This window comes from Sturnira hondurensis, unplaced genomic scaffold (genome assembly GCF_014824575.4).
Source record: "Sturnira hondurensis isolate 20B ecotype Veracruz unplaced genomic scaffold, ASM1482457v3 Scaffold0014099, whole genome shotgun sequence".
Classification (NCBI taxonomy): domain Eukaryota; kingdom Metazoa; phylum Chordata; class Mammalia; order Chiroptera; family Phyllostomidae; genus Sturnira; species Sturnira hondurensis.
The window spans coordinates 720277-742003 of record NW_028086730.1 but is presented as its reverse complement, the minus strand read 5'-3'; the positions used below and the strand labels follow the sequence as shown (position 1 = coordinate 742003).

At 62.7% G+C, this 21727-nt stretch overlaps 1 protein-coding gene across 1 annotated transcript; it reads right to left on the bottom strand.

Moving 5' to 3' along the window:
- Positions 1–206: 206 nt before the first annotated feature.
- Positions 207–1156, bottom strand: SMIM38 (small integral membrane protein 38). The gene has a single exon (XM_037062498.1). The coding sequence runs from the start codon at positions 520–522 to the stop codon at positions 367–369; it is 156 nt and encodes a 51-aa protein (XP_036918393.1). The 5' UTR covers positions 523–1156; the 3' UTR covers positions 207–366.
- Between the last annotated feature and the right edge of the window lie 20571 nt (positions 1157–21727).

Sequence of the window (21727 nt, the reverse complement as noted above, 5' to 3'; positions counted from 1 at the left end):
GGGAAACCGAGGCAGCTGCCTGCTCTTAATCTTATCCCTCCAGGTGACAGGAAGAGCCAGGGACTCGGGGTGGCCCTGGGTGGCAAGGCCGGCTGAGAGGTTGTCACATCTGTCCTTGTGCACCCCCAGCCCCATGGCTCACTCCCGCATCCTCTGCAAACATAAAGGGCTGGAAGCACAGAGTCTCAAAGCAAGACCCACCCCCAGGATCACTCACTCCCACAGGGAGCCCCAGAACTTGGGGACAGACTGGCAGTGGCGGCCGGTCTGTCCCCTGACGTGGGAGGCGAAAGGTGACCAGCACAACCCTCGCCAGTCTGGGTGGGGCATGGTCCCCCTCTGCCCTGGGGGTGAAATGCTGGGGCCCTAGTCCTCCTTGGGTTTGCGGGGCTGGCGCCGGGCCAGCCTGTAATCAACGTAGGTCCCGAGGCAGGACCACAGGAGGAAGCGTGCTAGCAAGATGATGACCAGCAGGACCATGAGGGGGTCGGGGCCCGCGCTTCCCCCTAACCAGGAGTCCATGCCGTGTGCGAGGGTGGGCGGCCTGAAGCGCAGCAGCGCTGTGGCGTGGCCCAGACCACGGGGGGCCCTGGGTTCCAGGCCAGGCTGTACCAAGTGCCCGCGGTGCAGCCAGGGGCCTGGGCTGGGCACTCAGGACAGCTGGGCGGCCCCGAGGCCCACGCCCACCCTCAGGAATGGCTCTGTCCTCTCCGAAGCCCCTCCAGGCTCCAGTCCAGGGCCTCCCCGGCAGGCGAGAGGACAGCTCGGGGACGGCTAGCGGCCGCCTTGGTCAAGAGGCCCGTGTGCCATTCATCCAGAATGAACCACTCTCCGGGCCGACAATGGCCGCATTGTGGGGAGGCCCGGGGCGGGCGGCTGCGGGGGCCCCCCTCTGCCTGCTCCCCCTGTGCGCCGGCGGTGACGTAATCTGCAAACGTCTCCGGCGGCAGCTGCTGGGCGAAGCTGGCCACCTTCTCCGGCTCTTTCAGCCACCCACGCCCGCGCTTCCGGCCCCGCGAGACAATCGGGCCCTTTCTCTGCCCAATTAGCTATCACTCGGGGGGCCGGCGCTGTCCAGCGGCCGTGGTCCTCCCAGCAGCAGCAGCAGCAGCAGCGGCAGGCCCGGGGTGGGGTGGGGGCAGGGAGGCGCGGGGAGCTGGGGCCACGGCAGGGACGCTGGCAGAGAGCTGTGCAAATGCAAAGGGGGAGAGAGAGGGGAGAAGGTGAGGACAGGCCCCGCGGCCCGGAGAGGCCCCGGACGTGGCTGGATTAGCACACAGGCTAAGACAAAACAGAATGGGGGTCCCAGCACCTCCTCGCTGCCCACCCATGCCAGCAGACCTACGGCCCAAGCTGAACAAGACAGTTCTGTGGGGTCCCCTCACATCCCTCACAGTGACCCTTGTCCCCAACCAAATCGCACCGCAGACTTGCCAAGTGACCTTGGGCGAGCGGCTGAACCCCTCGGGGCCACAGACTCCTTGTTGGAAAGGGAGGCAAGCGACAGGTGTCTGCTTGGAGGTCATGGAGAGGACTGGGGGCAGGTGCCGCACGCAGCACCGTGTCTGGGTGTGAATCTCTGCCCCCTCCTCTCCCCTAGCCTTCTCTGTCCGACACACACACATGAGCACACACGTGTGCACACGCACAGGTGCACACACGCCTCTATAGACTTGGTCCACCACCAAGCTCAGAGCCAAGCTCTCCGTGGGTGAAGACAGGGTCTGGGCCCCTCCTCCAACCTCAGCCCTGAGGCCCCTGAACACAGAGGGCCCCCCTAGGAGGAGTAGGATGTCTGGATGCCCGATCCTGGGGGTCCAACCACCTTCTCAGTTGGGAAGTGGTCCGACTCCAGTCTACGAGCGAGATGTCGGGGGCCCCCAGGCCCTCGGGCTGCCTGGAGCCCTTTCGGGGCTCCTCTGCCTGCAACATGACAACACACTCCCGCCCAGTCTTTCCAGAGGCCTCTAGGAGTTAGTGCAAGGCTTTGGCAGGGAGCAAGCCTTGAGGTGAGCAGCGGAGCCTGAGGGCACACTCCCCTGTGTTTTCGTGATGACAGTCCCAACAAACCCCAGAACAGCGCTGAGCGCCCCGAGGCCCAAGGGCCCGGCAGCGCCCCGCCACTCTGAGGCAGAGGCCCCTTGGGAAGTGTCCTGGGCCCTGCTTTGCTCTCTGAGTGGCAGCTGGACACAGAGAGACCCCAACCATGGACCTGGCTCAGGGGTGCAGCGCATGAAGGGAACGACCCTCTCATGCCACTTTCCCTGGGTTTACCTGCCACACGCAGAGGGTTGAAGACCACTTAAAACACACAGGAGATCTTAGATGGTGGGGTCACAACCTAGTGTCAGTCACCACGGGGAGCATTGGCGAGGATGCGGCTGCTGGTGGCGCTTCCAGAATGATGCGGAGACCCCTCCGCAGGTTCACCGGTTCCCTCCCCGAGACACCACCAACCCGCAGAGGGAAGGTCCCCGGGAAAGCAGTGGTGAGCTGGGGAGCAGGAAGAGGCTGAGTCCCAGGCAGCGTCCCACTCACCTGCGTGGGCAGGGTCTCCAGTGGGCGTCCTGGGGGCACCACGGCAGCACCAGGCGCACGCACAGCAGAGCCCTCTTCCCAGCCTCTGACAAAGTGGCCCTGGATAAATCTGTTTGCCAAGCTCAGGAAGTCAACAACGCCCCATCACGTGACATCAGGCGAGGAAACTCAGGGTCACAGCACCCCCCACCTTCCTGCTCAGATGTCCCTGGGCCCCGGGACTCTGAGAGGCCAAGGTCAGCAAGCCCTTCAGGAAAGGCAGCGAATGGCTCTCCTGCCCTGGACAAAGTCAAGGCTGTTCCCAGGGCTGCCTTCTGGGAAAGGTCTGCCTGGTGCAGGTGCAGGGACCTTAAGCGGATGAGGGGGTCCATTGCCCACAAAGAAAAATGATTGACAATGAAGCACAGCAGGTGGGCCCTGCTGGTTCAGCCCCCCAGTCTCCGTGGGTGGGCGCCCACACTCCCCATTCATGGGAAGGAAATGCCCTAAGTCACCCCAGCAGTGGCGGCGATGGCGGGTGCGGGGTGCCATCAGGGTTCCGTCCACACACCCGGGACCCTCTGCCTGTCTCTGTGCCCCCCTCCGGCTCCTGACAGGGCTCTTCCTGGGGGACCCCCTCAGCCTTCCTGACCCGTAGGGTCAAGTGCCGGGGACTTTCACCCCCCACACCCGGCAGCCCTTCCAAAGACTGACCAGGTGGGGCGGGACGGAGGTGTGACAAGAGCGCTTGCTGGGAGGCAGGACAGAGGGAAAGGCCGACCTCGGCCCCCAGAGTTCCCCTCCGAATAGCAGCGACTGGGGGCCTGAAGTCGCACCTCTTCTCGGCCCTTCCCCGCTCTCCTCCTGCCCTGCCCCCCCACCCCATCCCCCCCCCTTCTGCCGGGCGCCCTTTCTCCTGAAGCAGCCACCAGAATGCAACTCGTGGCAACCAAAGGTGGCAAAGATGACCTACGTTCCTGGTGCTGAGCAAGCGGGGGCTCCTGTCCTGGATCCCCGAGGACAGACTGGGGACCCGGGTTAAACCCAGGCCTGCAAAGGGCCGGGAGGTCTTCCTGTGCCAAACATCCCACCGATGAAACAGTGACCTGCACGGGCTCCCTGGTGGGCCCTTTCCCCAGGTGAGGTCCGAGGAGGAGGGCTCCGGACAGAGGCACAGCCGGTCCCTACCCAGAACCAGCCCCTCCATGGTGGCAGCGCCAGAACAAGCCCCAGGGGCCCGTCTGAGCTGCTAGCCAGGTCCACAGTAGCTGGGTCTCCATCAGGGTGTCTCTGCCATGCTCTGGGCCTCGGCTCAGCTCCTCCCCATGTTCTGCACAGGAGGCCAAGGCTGAGAGCACTTTGGAGGGCCAACTCCCCACCCCGGGCGCCGGGGGAACCTGACTACCCAGACCTGTGAATTCAGCCAAAGGTGTCTGCACAGCAGCCTGTGCTGGGCTCCTTCTGCCGGCGTGTCTGCAAAGGCACGCACTTGGCCAGAGGGGCGGCAAAGCCGGGACTTCACCAGGAACACGCTTATCTGTCGTCCAACGGATGACACCACGCTCCACCCAGCAGCCGCGTGTGGCTGTCCCCTTGCTTCTTCTCTTTGCGGACGCTGGCTCTTTAATGGCCTGTGACCTGGTGGGCGAGAGACGGCATCTTGGTTCAGTCTGGATCTGTGTCTCTGGGTTTCTTTTCCGCACACTCGTCGGCGTTTGGGGTTCCTGCCCTGGGAAGCGACCGGGGGCTCTTCTGCCTGCTGGGCTGCTGCGGCTCCTCGGCGCCTCCAGCCCCTGTTCCCTGGGCCGAGCCTTTTATCTCCTGTCTTCCGATGCTCTGACGACACCTGGGGCCTCGTTGAGCTGGAGGGACTCCCCTCGCTCCTAGAGACGGACAACGGCTCACCCACTGGCCCGCTCCCCGGACACAAACCTTCCTTATGCCCCGGGGACAACGGAAACCGCTCACCCCGGCTGGTCCTCGGTCTGCTCGCTCCGACTCCGTTCCTTCCCACCGAGACCACAGCGAGGCCTCCTGCACACACCTGCCCACTGCCCCGTGCTGTCCCCCGGCCCCCGGTGCCCTCAGGATGCGCCATGGACCCTCTCCTGGGGACCTGGGAGTAGCCATCTTTCCAACGCAGTTGTCTCCTGATCTGTTGGCTCAATAACCAAACGTCCATGAAAATGTTCGCTTCCTTCACAGGGATTCTCCGTCCGCTCTCAGTGCGGCCGTTCTCCTTTTCCTGACTTTTCCCCCAATTCTCACCCGAGGATATGAGGATTGATTTTAGAGAAAGGAAGTGGGGGAGGGGGAGAGGAACATCAGTCAGGGGCCTCCTGTATGCACCCCAACCAGGATCGAGCCTGCAACCTAGGCGTGTGCCCTGACCGGGGATCGAACCCGCAACCTTCTGGTGTTCAGGACTACCGACACTCCAACCAGCTGAGCCACCCGGCCACAGCTTTTCATGCTTTTCATGGTGTCTTTTGATGAACGTAAGTTCTGAATGTAATGCAGTCAGTGGTATCCTTTGTGCTAAAGGCCGTAACTGGGACGGCAAGGCAAGAAAGTAAGTTAAATGCAGCAAGACCGGGGAAGACACAGCCCAGCCTCACCCCCAGGTGCAGAGGCAGAGGGGCTGGCCCACGGGACAGCCCCACACGGCTCCCCCTCCCCTCGGGGGCGGCAGGCCCACTCTGCTCACACACCCTTGGCCAGAGCGAGTCCCACGTCCATGCCTGACACCAGGGGGACGGTCCCTCCCATCAGTAGGTTATGTCACGCAAGACTCCGTCACAGCAGAGGGGCAAGGGTCTCCTGCCGCCCTCGAGGACGTGAGCTGACACATGGTGAGACCTGGTGGGACCTGAAGACAGTCTCCAGGAACCGAGAGCCCCAGAGCCCAGGCTGACAGCCTGCGGGGAAACGGGGACCTCGGCACTACACCTGCAGAGGACTGAACTCCGACACCCCAAGAGCTGGAAGTGGGCTCCTCCCCCGAGCTTCTCGGTGAGAACCGGAGCCTGGAAGCCGGCTGAGCCCACTCAGACCCTGCGCTGAGGAGCAGCGAGCAGATGGACAGGCGTTGCTGGAAACCGCTGCACACGTGGCCCTCAGTCGGGAGGCACAGGTGACGGTTGCGGAGTTCTACGCGTAGAACTCCGCAACCCACCCCGCGCCTGAAACATTCCGGGCCCCGACCATTCGGCGGAGAGCCCGGGGACCAGCCCGATCCCCTACTTCACACTTTATACGAAACTCCAGTCCAGGCGGTTTAACCACAAAGGTGAAAAAGTCGTGTCCTCTACGTGACTTTTAGAGGACAACAGAAAAACTCTTTTGTCTTAGCCCAGAAAGTACAAACCACACAAGAAACGATCGATCAATTTATTACTTTTCGACAAGCGGCAAGGACGTCTGCGCTGACAGACTCACCGGCAACGACAGCCCCCAGGAAACGTTGCCAGCCAAAGAGAAATAATTGCAGGAGGCAGATGTGAAATGCAAGAAAGAAAAATCGTGAGCTGAGGCAAGGGGCATCACTGGGTGCATCTAAACAAGCACCAACTGTGTAAAACAGGGAGAATCGGGGCTCACTCGGAACATTAAAATTGGAAATGCAATAGTCACACAATCGCTCATAGGTCAGAAGAACGCTGACACATTCCAAGGTCATGTATCATTGGGAAGGGATATAAAATATGGACACAGACGTTTAAATGTTAACTACATCTGGTAAAAGTCGTTAGGGTCACAACTAAAAGAACAGAAATTGAAAATATAAGTTCCAAAGTAGCAGAAGAGGAGGGAAGAAAATGAGAAAGACCAGCCACCTGGCAAGCTGAAAATAAAGCGGAGATAAGCTCCACCATCCCGAAGGCCTGCTGACAGAAACAGTGACCACTCTGAACTTGACCTTGAGACGACACCCTGCTGAGCCTTACAGGGTTTGCATGGCTGTTTGCTCCTCTGCCTTCAGGTTTCGCTCAAAGGTCACCTTCTGGGAGAGGTCTCCATGGACCTCCCTGTCAGTCTCCGAGCACCCCATTTTTTTCACTGCCGAGGACCCCTGGCCCGGGGACAGACGTCCTCGTTATTGGTGCATTCCATATTTGTGGCGTCACCTGCTCACAAAAACGGATGTGGAACCCAAATCAACACCCACAGCCGGTCTACAGTCGTTCCCCGACAGGCGCGGGGCAGGGAATCTCCGGACACAGCCCCCACTGGGAGGCCGAAGGAGGCCACAGCTGCTGATCCAGCCCATGCCGCGAACAGGGGTCCTCCTCGTGGCCTAGTTTTGCATTTTTGAGCATCGCGGAGGCGACTTTGGCGTTCGGAACGGTCCTGGGCACACTGTGGTGTACCTTCTGGAGACGATGGGCGTGAGAGGAGACTCACTCAGGTGTGAGCGATGGGGCTGCCGGCCGTGGGTTCCTTGTGGATGAGTTGAAACACATACTAGAGCCTTTAAGCAGAAATACGCGAGAAACAGGGCTATGGACGGTGCGACGTGACCCAGGGTCCCCAGGAACCAGCCCCGTGTGCCCCCGTGGGCAAGGGGTCAGCGCTGGGACATAATTGCCTCCCGGTGACACTTTTCAAAGGCATGAGTTAGAGGGTACCTGAACCTCTGCTCATGCGCTCAAGGCCCCAGGACCCTGGACACAGGATCCCTCCCCTGTCTCAGGCCAGGGAGCCGTGAAAGGGTGCCGGTCTGAGCACCCAGGGAGCTGCGTTTGAGACCAGTCACCCCCCTATTGAGCAAGTAACCCTCTCTCTGGGCCTCAGAAGCCTGGGAAAGAGTAAGAGTAGGTTTTAGCTTTAATTGATTCATTAATCCACTCTATGCCAAACACCATGTGGACCCATTAGGGCGTGTCTGAAACTCTCTAGAGAGGCTCAGCCCATGGGGGCTAATTTTCCTGCCTGACAAGGGCTGGGGCAGCATGCCGCCCCCATCTAAATGCGTCTGACCCCAGCATCTTGGCCATGTGGTTTTAGGCTCATGGCCCAAGAAGGCTGCTGCACTTGCAGCCCTCAACCCGAACTCCAGGAAGAAGAACACCAGGAGGAGGCAGCAGTGCTCGTGTCAGGAAAGCAGAGCTCCCCGGGGAAACCCTAGTACCCTCCCCCTTACACCCCTTTGGCAAGAACGGCATCAGTGGGCCCTGGATTCCAGGGCAGCAGGGAAATCGGAGATCCTTGCTCGGCCGTTTGCAGGCGATTCTGCGTTGGTTGCCATGAGGCAGTTATTTGTAACAAACTCCAGTAGAAGAACTCGCATCACGGCCCCGGAGCTGGGGCCCGAGTCCACGCGAAGGTCTCGGGACCACGGCTCCTGCTCTGCCAGCCTCTCCAAAGGAGAAGTCGATGTTCACTTTTCGTTTTTCCCCTGAACGACTCTTCCAAAATGCCCTTCCCGCTCCTGGGTGACCTTGGCGGAGCCTCACACACCTTCCGGGCTGCTCCACCCCGTGACCCGACGGCAGCTGCTTCCCCTGAGTTAAGTCGCTGCTCCTGGAAGAAGCTTCTTTCCTCGTGGGGCCCGTGGCCTTGGATCCCGGCTTGTCACGGTCTTGGGACCCCAGACCTCAAGGGCCAGTCATGACGTTACCCGTCGATGCCCTTCCCGGAAGGTACCTGCGCCGAGGGGTGACGGCGAGAGCAAACGCAGCTGCAGAAGCGTGCGGACCCTGCACGACCCCAGAGCGGCCCTTGCAGCGTGGGAACCGGGCCATCACCGGGAGAACGCCCACCCAAGGGGGTTTTGCCCTCCTGCCCCCCTCCGGGGGCCCCCACCTCACTTCTGACAGTTCTCACCAGGTAATCCGAAATCACACATCGGCCAGGCCAAGCCTGGAGGACGTGGCTAAAGTTTCCAAGTAGATCGGGCCAACGTGCTTGTCAGCGGCTGCAGGTGCAGGACCGTGGGGCTCCCCGGCCAAGCCATGTTGCGTAAGGCCCAGGGGCGGGCTTCCCACCCATCAGGAAATGAGCCCCTGGGTCACAATGGAGGGCCTATGCAGTTGGGGTGCCTCCAGCTCCTAAAATCTCTCTTTTCCTCATGAGCACACAGATTTGTTTTAGGAGCAGGAGGGGCTGGGGATTAACCCTCCAGAGGCAGCCCACTTCTCCCATGCTGAGTACTTCCTGTTGAGCAAAAGCCTGGGTTCTGCCTCGGCCCTGGGCACTGCTCTCCCCAAAAGGCGTCAGCCCCACACCCAGCGAAGCTCCTGGGGACTGGGGGAGAGGACCAGGAGGTCACAGGGGCTGCAGACTCGGGATGCCGCTGCACCCGTGAGGCCAGAGAAAGGAGCAGGAGGCATGGAGAGCAGGCAGGAGCGGAAAGGGCCAGGCTGAGGCCCCAGGTCCCGCCACCTCTTCAGAGGACAAGCGGGTGAACACAAAAGCTTGGACCTACAGGTCCGGGCGGAGGGGTGGCCGGACCCACGGAGCATGTCGGGTCCTGCTGAGACCGGGCCCCTCCTCCTTCACAGGGACTGGGGAGAGACACCACGCCACGCAGCCACACCCAAGCAGCCAGCTGCTCTCGCAGTCCCCAAGTGCACCAGCACGTCGGACTCTCCTTCCTTCATACGACCCCGGCGACCAGGGGTCCTGCTGGCGGGTCTCTCCCCTGCGACCCTCTCTGCACGAACTCTCCACGTTAGTCCTCCCCAAACACCATGTGCGCAGGCACACACGTTCTGTCTCCAAACCCTACGACAGCGACCCGGGAGCCTTCCGTTCCGTCGGGGCCCGAGAGACGCGCTAACACGCATCTGCACTTGGCCCTCAGGCACCCTTGCACAGCACCCGAGTCTCCATTCTGCAGAGGAGAACACCAAGGCTCCGGGAGAGAAAGCACTTCCCCAAGCACCCCCCCACCACCAGCTGCTCCATGGCACCACTTCCCCAACCAGTGAGGCCAGGAGGGGGCAGCTCTTAACCCCTCTGTCTCCCCAGGGCCCACGGGGTCAAGCCCAAACCTCACCACCTGGCGTCTGAGCTCCCTCCCCAATGTGGGCATTCACTCGCATACACCAAGCTGCCCCCCTCCTTCCCAGCAACACCCCCTTGGCCAGCGCAGGCCCCACCGGGAACTCCTCTCCTGCCTCGCAGCCAGTTTCTGAGGAAACCCCCCTCGAGCTCACCTCCTGGCTCTCAGCCCTGTGTAGCCCCGAACTCTGCACAGGACGGACCTGTGAGCCAGTGGGGTGCAGCGGAACCGACGGCGTGTGATTAAAGACATTGCGGCTCCCTCTGGGGTCACCCGTCCTGGGCAAAGCCGGCCACCATGTCGTGAGGACACTCGAGCAGCTCTGGGGAGAGAGGTCCAGGAGGCAGAGAACTGAGGCCACCCACCCACAGCGAGCAGCAGTGGGCCATGCAGACCAGGGGCCACCTGGGTAGCGCATCAGTTCTGCCCCAGCGGAGACTTCAGACGATGCAGCCTGGGCTTTGACGGCAGCCTCTGAAACCCTGAGCCAGCGCCACCTGGAGAGATCACTCCCCGCCTCCTGACCCACAGAGACGGCGAGGTGGTAAGTGCCCTGTTGGTCTCAGCTGTTCCTCTCTAGGGACGTGTGTTGTGCAGTAAGAGGCAGCAGACACATTCCTCGTCCCCCAGAGAGAAAACAGAGTGGCGGAGAAGCAAGCGGATGGCAATGAAAGGGATGCTCAGCACTATCAGACAACACAAGACACTGACTGAAAATGTCTAAAATTTTAAACAGACAATACCAAGTGCTGACAAATACACAGGGCAGACGGAACCCTCATGCTGTGCTGGTGGGAACCCAAAATGGTGCCTCCCTGTGGGAAAGGAGTTTGGCAATCAAGGCAGACATACACTTCACGTGCAATACGCCCCTCCCCCACTTTTACAGTGCGCCCACCAAACATGTCCACAGCAAGACCTGCACTCAGGTGCTCGGGCAGCAGCTTTGGGCGTAGTTTCCATAAGCAAAGACGCTGTGGGGGCCCGTTACCTGGGAGATCGGAGAGGACCGCGGTTCATGCGTGCAGCTCGGCACCCACGCCCCACACGAGTGTGCGGCCATCAGACAGGACAAACTACAGACACACCCACCGACAGGGGCAAATGGCCCGCACACCGTGCGGGTCGGGAGCCAGACCCAAAGGGCTGTCTGTGCATGATTTCAAAACTTACACGGCACTTTGCAAAAGACGAAACCATGGGGACAAGGGGCAGACCCGTGGTTGCCAGGGGCTGGGGTGGGAAGGACCCTAGGAGACGACGGGACAGCGCCCCACCCTGGCAGTGGCGGTGGTCACACAACTTTATCAAAAAGGCTGTGAAACGGGCAACTTTTCCACGTGGAAATTGTAGCGCAGCGACCTCCCCCCAGAAATCATCATCCTTGACCCTGAAGGTGGGGAAGTTGGAGGAAGGGAAGCGCTCACTCTGTGTGGCCAATGCAGAGGCTGACGACTAATGGGCAGTGTCCCCTGTGGCCACCTGTCCCGTGGGCCCTGTGTTCTCCCCATCAGACACGTGGGCAGATGGACCGGAGAAGGGAGGTCACCGGCGTCACCAGTGTCCACGGCCCAGAGCACCGAGGCTGTCCTAGGGGAGACCCCGGGGACAACAGAGCCCTCCCTCAGGGGAGGTTCTGCCCTGCCCAAGCCCACTCGTCGAGGAGCAGACTCGGGAGGGAACCGGGTCTCACTAGCCAACGCTCACCCCTCCTACAAGCACCCTGAGAACAGAAAAGACCCCCAAACATGAGGAGGAGTGAGGGCTGGGGGGCACCAGAGCCTGAGCCGGGCCCTGCCCTCAGGAGCCCACAGCAGCATCTGGCCCGAGGTTGCCTCCCGGACCAGGACATTCGCAGCCCAGACACACTCCCACGGTTCCCCTGAGAGCCACCCTCAGGCCCCAGGGGCATGGAGCCCAGAGCCCCCCACCCAGGGGCTGGGACTTCAAGAAGGGAGGGAGGGGACTCCCGACCCATCTGGGGCCTGTCCTGGGGGACGGGAGCCCCTGGTGAGGGCGGAGAAGACTCCGGGCAACCGCTTGCAAAGGGTCTGTGGGGAGGGGCCACGGTTGGGGGGCGGCTCTCTGAGGGACCCTCGCGCCCACCGCAGTTCTGACTGAAAGTTCTGGGAGCACTGCAGCCCCTGACTATCTCGCTCTGGGTGCTTCGGGCCCAGCACGTGCAGAAGGCCCCACCTAGAGGCAGGAACGGCCCTGCGTCCCTGCCAGGCTGGCAGCTCGCAGCTCTCCTTGCAGGCCTGCATCCCGCGGGGAGCAGGGCGGCCTGGCTCTCTCACAGAGTCCTGCCCGGACTCTCGCCCTGGCCGGGCCCTCTGTGCCTCGGTGCCCTCTTCTGCAGGGTGGGGTCTGAGATCTGCTGCCCAGACTGAATCACAGCGATGCCACGTGCACGGCGACCTGGCGCTGGCCTGGCGCAGGGCGGGCGCACCCGTGCAGGCCATCCCCCACTGAAGGTCGGGTGGCAGTGACCAGACACGCCCAGAGATCCCAGCCTGGGAGCCACTCTGAGCCACCCCTGGTGGCGGGGACACTGCGGGGGTGCCCTCCAGCTCTCGTGGCGCCCGGTTGGGCCACCCATTCCTCTGCCCCGCAGTTTGCTGAGGGCCTCATCCCTCGCTGGCTTAGGGGCCTCACACAAGGCCTGGCCCAGATGCACGACCACCCCGGAGGAAGGGACTTCTGGCCGCCCTCAGCAGGTGGTGACCGGCTCGGCTGAGAACCAGCAGGGTCCCAAGCCAACCGGGAGGACATGGGCCTCCGGGGACAGGAACCCTCGCTGGATGGAGGAAGGAGAGGGGCGTGTGTCGGACGCTCACTGAGGAAGGAGGGCCAGCTCCTTCCAAACCTGGAAATTCTCAGGTAACAATGTCCTCGTGGAAGACGCCCCCGCCCGTTACCTCTCTCAGGCCCAGAGGGCCGAGCCCTGGGCCACGGGCTGGTGGCAGGTGCAGCGGAGACAGGCCTCACTGCCCCGGAGCTCCGGAGCTGCGTTTCCAGAGCACGCTCGCTGGCCTTTCCTGAGGACCCCTCGGGGGCACCCTCAAACGCAGGCGGCCGACAGAGGGGAACAGAGGCCCCCGGAGTCCGTGCCCCTTCCTGAAGCCGCACCGCTGAGCCTGAGCGGAGCCCCGGGTTCTCACTCCAGGGCCCTGCCTCTGCCCCTGAGCTGACCCCCGCGTGGATGCCGGGGTCCATTCACCCAGGTCCCCGCCCTGAGCCACCCAACACCGTCCCCAGGCCAGGAGCTGTGTTCCTAGGAGAAGGCCAAGCGTTCTCACCTTAAGACTTTTCATGAGCCTCGGGGATTGTGCTTTTGAGGGTTTCCTCTTTCATAAAATAATAACAGTAGTTTATACCGATGATCGCATTGGAACAGAAGCAGATTAATGTTCTATGTCCTGTTACTTTCCTGGGGCCACCGTGATGAGGTACGCCAAACCGGAAACTGATTCTCTCACAGCCTGGGGGCCGGAAGTCCACACTCGAGGCGTCCAAGGGCCTCGCTCCCTCTGGAGGTGGCTCTGCGGAGGGCCCTGCCTGCCTCCTCCGGCTTCCAGGGGCCCCGGGCTGGTGGCCGCGGCCCTCCAGTCCCTGCCTCTGTCTGCCACCGAACTTCTTAGAAAGGCACCAGTCCCTGGATTACCACCGCCACCACTCGCCCACGTGCCTCAGCTTCCCCAGCTCGGTCTGCGAAGACCTTGCTTCCAAATATCATCGCATTCCGGGGCTCCGGGTGGACACGGAGTTTGGCCAGGACGCTGGTCAGCCCAGCACGCACACCGAAGCACTTTCCTCACTGGGAAAGTTGTTCTTGTTTATTCTGATTTTAAAAGAAAACATCTTTATAAGCCCAGGCACTGTGCCACCCAGAGACCGCACCCTAGAATCTGCAAGCCCCTGGACCTGACAGGTCAGCCCGGCGCATAGTAGGTGCCTGGTGTCAGCCGCTGGCGGGGGCAGGCCCGGCCGAGCTTTCTGCCCTGACTGGCTCTTTGCCTCTCCCCCCCCACACCCCACACCCAGTGCTGGGCGGGTGAATATTCTCAGCTGTAATCTCCCCCATCCGGGGCGCCTCCCGCTGACCGCCCTGTACAAACAGCCCCGCGCAGGCCGCCGCCCGCCCGGCTCCAGGCTCCCGATATGAAGGCAGAGGTTTGATTTTTCAAAAAGCAGCCGAGTTACCGAGCACATTGGCACCTGGGCCCCGTTCCACCACCACTTGGCAGGGCCCATGAGAGCGGCTGGCAGTGATGGATGTGGGGCCCCCTGGCACTCCCCACCCCACCCGCCCTCGCCGGTCCGCCCAGCCACCGGTGCCAGCCTGGGGACCGCACGCGGCCAGCCCCTGGCAGCTGCGAGGCCTGAGTGCCAAGACACAGAGCGGGCTTCTCCCAGCGTCGGGGTCCGGTGCAGCGGCTTCCTGGCAGGGCCTCTCCGCCCACGGGGGCCACGCACTGCAGTTCCCCCCAGCCCCGCACCCCGCCACGCGGTCCCTTAGCCCCATCGCCTAAACAAAACTGCTTAGAAAATAAAGAGAAAGGAGTGTCACAGAGACCAGAAGTCACTTAGCCAGCTACTCACGGCGCGGTTGGGGACACTGAGGCCAGACCAGAGGCTGCGAAGCCAGGGTGGAATGGAGATTTTGCCTGCGAGCCTCAGGAGGCGGCGAGCCGGCCGGGCTGGGCCGGAGCTCCCAGGCTGGGCAACCTCTCTGTGCCCCAGTACTGACACCCACAGGGTGGGTGTCATGTAGCATCGCTTCCCGTGGAGGTGAGCAAGCCCTCGCCTGGCCAGGGACCCTGTGGGACGCAGACCCTGGAACAACAGGCGTCCCTGGGGGAGGCCAGTGGGCCCTGTGGCTGGGAACAACCAAAGGCGATTCCAGACAGTTCTACCCGGGAGGCCGCCACTGGGTGCCAGGCACCACCTTGGTGCCACTGTGCCACTGTGCGCCCCTCGCCACCACCTTGGTGCCACTGTGCGCCCCTCGCCACCCCCCCCCCCCGGGAAGGCCCTCAGTTCCTGAGTCGTGGGCGCTGTCGCTGGTACAAAACACAGTGCAGAGTCCTCTGGACCGACCAAAGGACTCGGACCTCGACCAGGCTCGCGCCGCCCTCAACACACCACAGCGGTCGGTCCACTCCAACGGGCAAACCCTGTCCCCTGCCTGCCTGCCACGGAGCCTGGGGTCCCCATCTCACCACCTCTCCGATGTCCCCAAGACTCTGTCTTTCAGGAGAGCCAGGGCCACACAGGCCAGAGGGCAGGGCACCTGGACAGGATGAGAGAGGAGGACACAGACGCTGTCGGGACGGGCCCTGCCAACGCGGTGGCCCCTGGCTACACGGGGCCGTGGAGCGTTCAGCTGATGGTCTGGAGGCTGCCTGTTCCTGAACCTAGTTCGCTCCGGTTGATTCGAATTGTAAAGCAGAACCAATGTAACAGGAACATCAGCATTGACTTGAGGTGTGTGTTTACGTGAAACGACGCTGGATTCTGGAGAACATAAAATACCTGAATAATTTTGATACTGATTACACAGAAGTAATCTTTTGGGTAGATTGGGTTAAATAGTTATTAAAATGCATTTCAGGACCCGGCCAGTGTGGCTCAGTGGGTGGGAACACCGTCTCGAAAACCGGAAGGTTGTGGGTTCTGTTCCTGCTCGGGGCACACACCTGGTTGCAGGTTCGTTCCCCCGTCGAGGCGCGTGCATACCGAAGGCAACCAACCAGGGTTTCTCTCTCGAATTGTTGTCTCTGTCCCTCTCCTTCTCCCTCCCTTTCCCCTCTCTCTCAAATGAATGAGCACATCTTCCTGTGAGGATTTTTAAAAATGATTTTCACCTGTTTTCTCTTTGTGGTCTGTTCTGTATTTCTGTTGAGCGGGGCTGGCCCGGAGAGAAGAGGAAGCCCCGGCCCACAGGGTGCCAGCAGCGGTCTTTGAGGGACCCCTATGCCGGGACCACTTTAGAACAAAAGTGGAACCCAGGCCGGCACCAGGCTCAGGGCAAAGCCCGAGCTCCAGGCACCCGGATCCACCCCACTGTTCCCCCCTCAGGGCTCAGAGGGATTGTGTAACTTGCCTTGGGTCACACAGCAAGCAGTCGGGGACCCTAATCTAGCCTCAAGTCTCAGGTGACATGCTTGCAGAATCTGGGATCGTAGAGCCAGGGTTCAAATCCCAACTGGGGCCCGCGGCCGCCATCTCTGTGCGCCCCGGGTGCCTCTCGAAGGGAGGTGGCTTGATCTGCCGGGTCACGGAGCCGGCAGGAGCAGATGGGGCGGGATCGGGAGCTCTGGCACAGCTGCCAAGGGGCACCCAGAGACACACCGGCAGCGTTCCTGAGGTCCCAGATGTGGGGCCGCGCTGTCTCCATGGAGAGGCACCGGGAGAGTGAGGGGTGCTTCTTGGGGACCCAAATACCTCGGCTCAGGTCCAGAGAGCCGCCCTGTCGCCCCGGAGAGCCTCGCTGCAGGGCGAGGGCTCCGGAATGTCGGCAGGACTCAGAGCAGGGCAGCCAGTCAGCCGAAGCCGAGGGCAGGCGGGCTCAGCCGGGCTGCGGGTGGGGAACGGGCACGAGGGCAAACCCTCCATGCAGAACGGGGAAAACAGCAGCCCGGGACTGGCCCTCAGGCACCGTCCTCCTGGCTCCACTCTGCCCCGCACAGGGCACAGAGGAAGCGCACACCAGGAGGGGAAGGCTCTTGCCCAAGGTCACTCGGGGTCGGGGCTCTGGGCTCCCCACGCAGTGCTCTCCGTGGGCGGCTGAGGGCCCCGGCATGGCCATGCTGGGGTGCAGGCTGACCTTGTACGGGAGGCTGCGCTCACCTACCCAGAGGGGGGGCTGCCCAGAGTCAATGCCACAGCATGGACGGCACAGGCCACCCTGGGGTCAGGTAAACCTGGGTCCAGACAGGCTCTGCCCCCAACGAGCCATGTGACCTGGACGTCCACGTCCACGTGTGAGCCTCAGTTTCCCCATGCCTCCCCGACCAAGCATGTTCGGATCAAGCGATAAGAATTAAAGCACCCACTGTGTGCCCGGCACCTTGTAGGGGCTTTGCATGAGCCATCAGATCTGATCCCCACGTTGTGGGTGTGGAAACTGGTGCACAGAGATGCCAGCTTGCCTGAGGTCTCGTCCTGAGGAAGTGAGACCACTGGAGTGGCAGGCTGGACCCATCTGGCAGGTGGACCCACCTGGCCACCTCCGAGGCCCTCGGGGCCAGAGGAGGCCACGGGAGAGTGAATTGAATCTGCGGGGGACAGGTCTTCCGTGAGGACTCTGTGCAGCGGGGGGAGGGCAGTGGGGGCCGGCCAGGGACTCACCTGCCAGACAGGAGGCAGGTGCCGTGGGGAAGCACCTGCCAATTCTGGGTTCGAATCCCAGCAGGGGCCCTCACAGGGCAAGTCCCTCCACTGCCTAAGCCTCAATTTACCCCTCGATAAAGGTGGGAGGATGTCCCCAGCATAGGGATAGAACAAGGTTTCCAGGGGGGCTGTCTCAAAAGTGACTGCCAGTGTCACCACGACAACCGTAACTGTGACACCCCACGGGGGTTGTGATCGGAGAGACTTTCTCAGGGGAGCACTGCACACGCACACCGGTGCCAGTACACAGATTCACACGCCTGCACACACATGCACACCACACCTATAGAAACACACATGTGTATGCCAAGTGCCTGTGATACACACACCTGTGCGGCAGGGACTGGGGGACTCGGGAGAGTCACGGCGTGAGGGGACACCCGAGGGCCAGCAGGGCCAGCAGGCCGGAGGGCGTGCTCGCACCGGACCCCACAGGCGCCCCAGGAGTGCTGGGGAGCTGTTCTCCGCCACCTTTGCCTCAAGCTCATCCCTGAGCCACCCAGGGGTGCTGAGAGCCCCCCAAATCCTCCTCTTCTGGGAGACAGGAGATCTGCCCCCTGTATCGGATGGAATGAAATGTCCATGTGTCCCCTTTCTATCACGTCAAAGAGGGCCCCGGACAGGCGGTCCCATGCACAAGGACCCAGCAGTGTCCCACAGAAGGAGCAGGGACCCCAGAATAAGTGTGGACGGCCACTTGTCCCAAAGCACATGAGTCCGTCATCACCCAGAGTTGCTACCAGCCTGATACCCACTAGCCTTGGGTATGAGGAGCAAAGAACACCCCTGGGGACCCACAGTGGCACCGTGGGACAAGAAGGGCCCTTGGCAGCTGCACCCAGCCCCTCCCCCGGCTCAGGTGAGGCCCAGCAGGAGTGTGCCCAGAGGGCCAGGTGGTGCGTGTCCGGGGCCTGGCAGGGACCCACCCCTGAGCCAGGCCCCCTCCACTGGATGGGCAGGTTGGGCCAGATCAGGGGCCCCGGCAGGCAGGGAGGAGAGATGCCACGCGAGCTGAGGAGGCCTGCGGTCCTCGGGGCCTGTCTCTGACGCCCAGCTTCCCCTCGGGGCCGGGGAAGGCTGGTCAGTCCGGCCAGGTGCTCTCCTTGTTTTCAAGACAGATGGGTGGCTCCACTCTGTAAAACTCCCAGGAGCGTTAGATGGTGGCCCCCGGAATGCACACCCAAGCCCCAGCCCGGGAACCTGGGTGTGTGGCCTTCACAGGAAAAAGCTCCGGGCAGAGGTGGGTGAGTCCAGACACCGGATGGCCCTGGAGGGCGCTCAACCCAGCGACAAGCGTCCCCTGAGGAGACGGAGAGGAGAAATGTGAAGAGGCGAGGCCTGCGGCCCCAGAGGCAGGACAGGTGGGGAGGACACTGCCCTGGAGCCCGCGGAGGGAGCGGGGCCCTGGGACACCCCTGTGCCCACTCCGCCTCCAGGACGGGGAGAGACCGGCTTCTGCTGCGTGAGCCCACCCAGTGTGGGGCTTTATCACAGCCTCCCTGGGACCCTCACACCGGGACCTACCCACGGTGCGTGTGGTGGGCCCGTCTCTCCTACTGTCACTAAAGGAACCAACCGCACACGAGCGAGGGGTTCCCCTGCCCAGGAAGCCCTGGTCAGAGCCAGGACCCCAGACCGCCCCGCCCAGGGTCACGGAGTCCCCGTGTGATGTCAGGGACGTCACTCAGCCCTAAGCCTGTGGGATGGGGGGCAGTAAGGGCCCCTCCTGCTCCCCTGCGGGGCAGCTATGAGGCCACCAGACAGGCCCAGGCCTTGAAAACTGGGAAGCGCCTTCCCTGGTAACTGGCGGCTCATGCAAAGTCCCAAAAAGGCCTCTGGGTCCCGGTCTCCCGAACATGACGGAGCGCCTGTGTCCCTCACCCACGCTACCCCTCCCCCCCACCCTACACCTCGGCTGGAAAACAGCAATGAACCAGATCGAAGAGGCCAGGCCGGGCCAGGCCGGGCCAGGCCGGGCCAGGCCGGGCCAGTCAGCAGACGCGGGCACCCTGGGGCTGCACATGCCTGCCCCAAGAGGTGCGGCCGTCACATGGCCGAGGAGCTGTGCTGGTGAAAGGCCGCCGTCCCCGCCGCCGGCACCGCTACCTGCTGCCAACGCCGGGCGGAGTCGGTGCCAGCAGCTTCCAGGGCGGTCATGTGCCCAGCCCTCCCCAGCCCCACCCCCTGCCCCCGGGCACACCTCTGATTCGGAGGAATGTGTGGGTGAAAGAGCTTTGTAGTCCTCCAAGGGGAAAAATCTCGCTCTCGGCAGAATTCTTCCCCGGGGCCCGGGGCCGGCTACCGGACAGGGGTCCTGGGGGCTCTGCAGGGTCCCCGCCCCCCTCTTCCCTTGCTGCCTGAAACCATGAGCGCCCTCCGAGGCTCGCCCTAGCTCGGGAAGGATCTGGGGGCCCAGGTGACACAGCCCACCGGACTGCAGGCCGCCTGTGAGAGTCCAGGTGCCAGGTGCCTCTGCCCCGAGCCTCAGGGCACAAAGTGGGGACATTGCACAGGACGGTGCAGAGGGCCGTGTGTGGGTCCCTGACTGCCCGTCCCGGGCACTTGCACGTTTTTACCTCCAGGGGGCCCACTGAGGACGATGCCAGGGTGACGGGCGTGCCCCGGGACCCAGAGGCCTCCTCCGGGGACGCTAGTTTAATTGAACAAGATAACGCGCCTTCCGAAGACAGCGCTCTCGGCCCAGTCCCTGGGATAAGCACTGGGCAAACACGAGTGGCCGGCACTCCCCATTTTCTCTGGAACAGCCCAGCCAGGACATGGGGCCGGGCACGGCCTCCTCCAGGGTCACTCGGAGGTGAGGCTCCACACCACCCATCCCTGCACAGAGTGGGGGTCCGGGGAAGGAAGGGCAGCCTCCCTCCTTCACCGTGGAGAAACCCATCTAGGTCCCTCTCAACGCCGGCCTGCTCTGTGTGGCGTTTTGGCTCCCACCAAAGTTCAGGGCCAACAAAACGAGGTGAAGTCTCGGGTCCGTTCGGCAGGTGGCATCTTGGTGGAGATGGCAATTCCAGGAGCCGGGCTTCTGCAGGAGGGGCTGTAGGTGCCCAAGGGGCCACGGGCCATGAGTAAAGAGATTTTGCTGGGGTCCAGAGATTTTGCTGGGGTCCCAAGGTGGCTGAGGCACCGTGGCCACAGGATTGCCCAGCCGGAGGCCCTGGAGGGGCCCACTGTCTCCCCAAGGGCCACCACCACAGAGCCCCCCCCAAGAGCATGTGGGCAGCCCCCGTGAGAAGAGCAGGGACAGAGGCCCAGAGGGGCCAGGCTCCAGCCCCTGCTGGCCCACCGCCCAGCAGAGACGACGGGGAAGCCGGCACCTGACCTCTCACCAAGGCCTCTCTGCGGCCCCACCCCACGCATGCGTCTGCCCATTCGGGGACAGCAGGACTCAGAGGTGACTCTGGCCTGGACGCACAGAAGGGAAAGGACGCCCAGGAACCCTGTTCACAGGAAGGAGACCGGAGTACAGTGACCGCGGTGCCACAGGGCGAGGCCGGGCTGCACGGAGCTTCCAGGGTCAGAGGAGGGGTTGGGACTTTCATCCTCAGGAAACTCAGGAAGCTCTAAGTTCAAGGGCAGTGATAAAGGGTGCCATTTGGACATGTCCCCTGCGGGCTCCGCTGCCCAGAGGAGGAGAGGCTGGGAGGTGGGGCCAGGTTCTCCTGAGGAGCCCACCCAGGGCACTGAGCAGGGACCGAGGGACGTGGGACCACTGAGCGCTGGTCTTCGGGAGGCAGGGCTAGCGGAACGTGTGGAGGGCAGGCGGGTGCACACTGTAGGTGCTTTCTTTAATGCCTTGCAATTAACTGTCTTTGGATTCCACAAGAAAGGATGTTTGCTGGAAAGTCCAGCAGATGCAAAAAATGAGCATCGAATTATGAGTGTGCCCCCACCCCAGCTGCACCGCCGACTCTGGAACTGAAGAAGTCCCTTCGGGAGACTTCCGATCCTTTGTAGAAAGAGAACGTCGGAACTGCTGGACAGCAGGAAGCCAGAGGCCCGGAGATGGAGCCACAGAGGAGACCCAGGCCGGTGGTCATCCAGGGCACCACGTGCCCACGTTGGGCGACCAGAAGCCGATCGCCTGTGGCTCGTCGGGGACAGAGGCCCGAGGCCTGGGGGTTTGTGGGGCAGGGGGGCCCACAGAAAGGATGATGGCGCATTCATGCCAGAACCCGAGAGGGCTGAGGGCCCAGCCGCTGGCCCCGGGGGAACTCGCCATGGCCTGGTGGGCAAGAGGGGTTGGCACGCGGAGCTGAGCTCCTCGGGCCAGAATTTGAAATGCCACACGTAGCAAACAGTCAATGATCAACTGACCCCAGACTCCCCCCACGCAGCCCCTCCCGGAGCTCCTGGGGCTATAAAGTGTGTGAAACACCTGCCCCCTCCCCCAGCCGCAGGCCCGCCGTGACGGCCAGGGAATGCACGCCTCTGCGTCTCCCCTGCCGGTAACCTTGTTCTCGAAGGCAAGCCTGTGGGAAAATTTTCCCTGAGCGAGCCATTTGTCTGGGAGGTTCCCACGCCCCGGCTCACACCTCCCCGTCAAGGGCCAAGACCCCCTCTCCCCGAGTGGCCACCGTGGAGGGGACACAGACCATTCCCAGGTTGCATATTTGTGAAGAAAGCCAGGAGCCTTTTCAACAGAGCGTGTCTTCCTACCCTTGAAGGATCAGGGGCGGGGCCGGGGGCTGGACTGGGAGTTGTCCTCTGGCCCCCCCACCCCCGTCCACCCCGCCGGGACACCTGGGGAAGGTGCTTTCTGCCCAGCGAGGCCAATTTACATGCTAATTC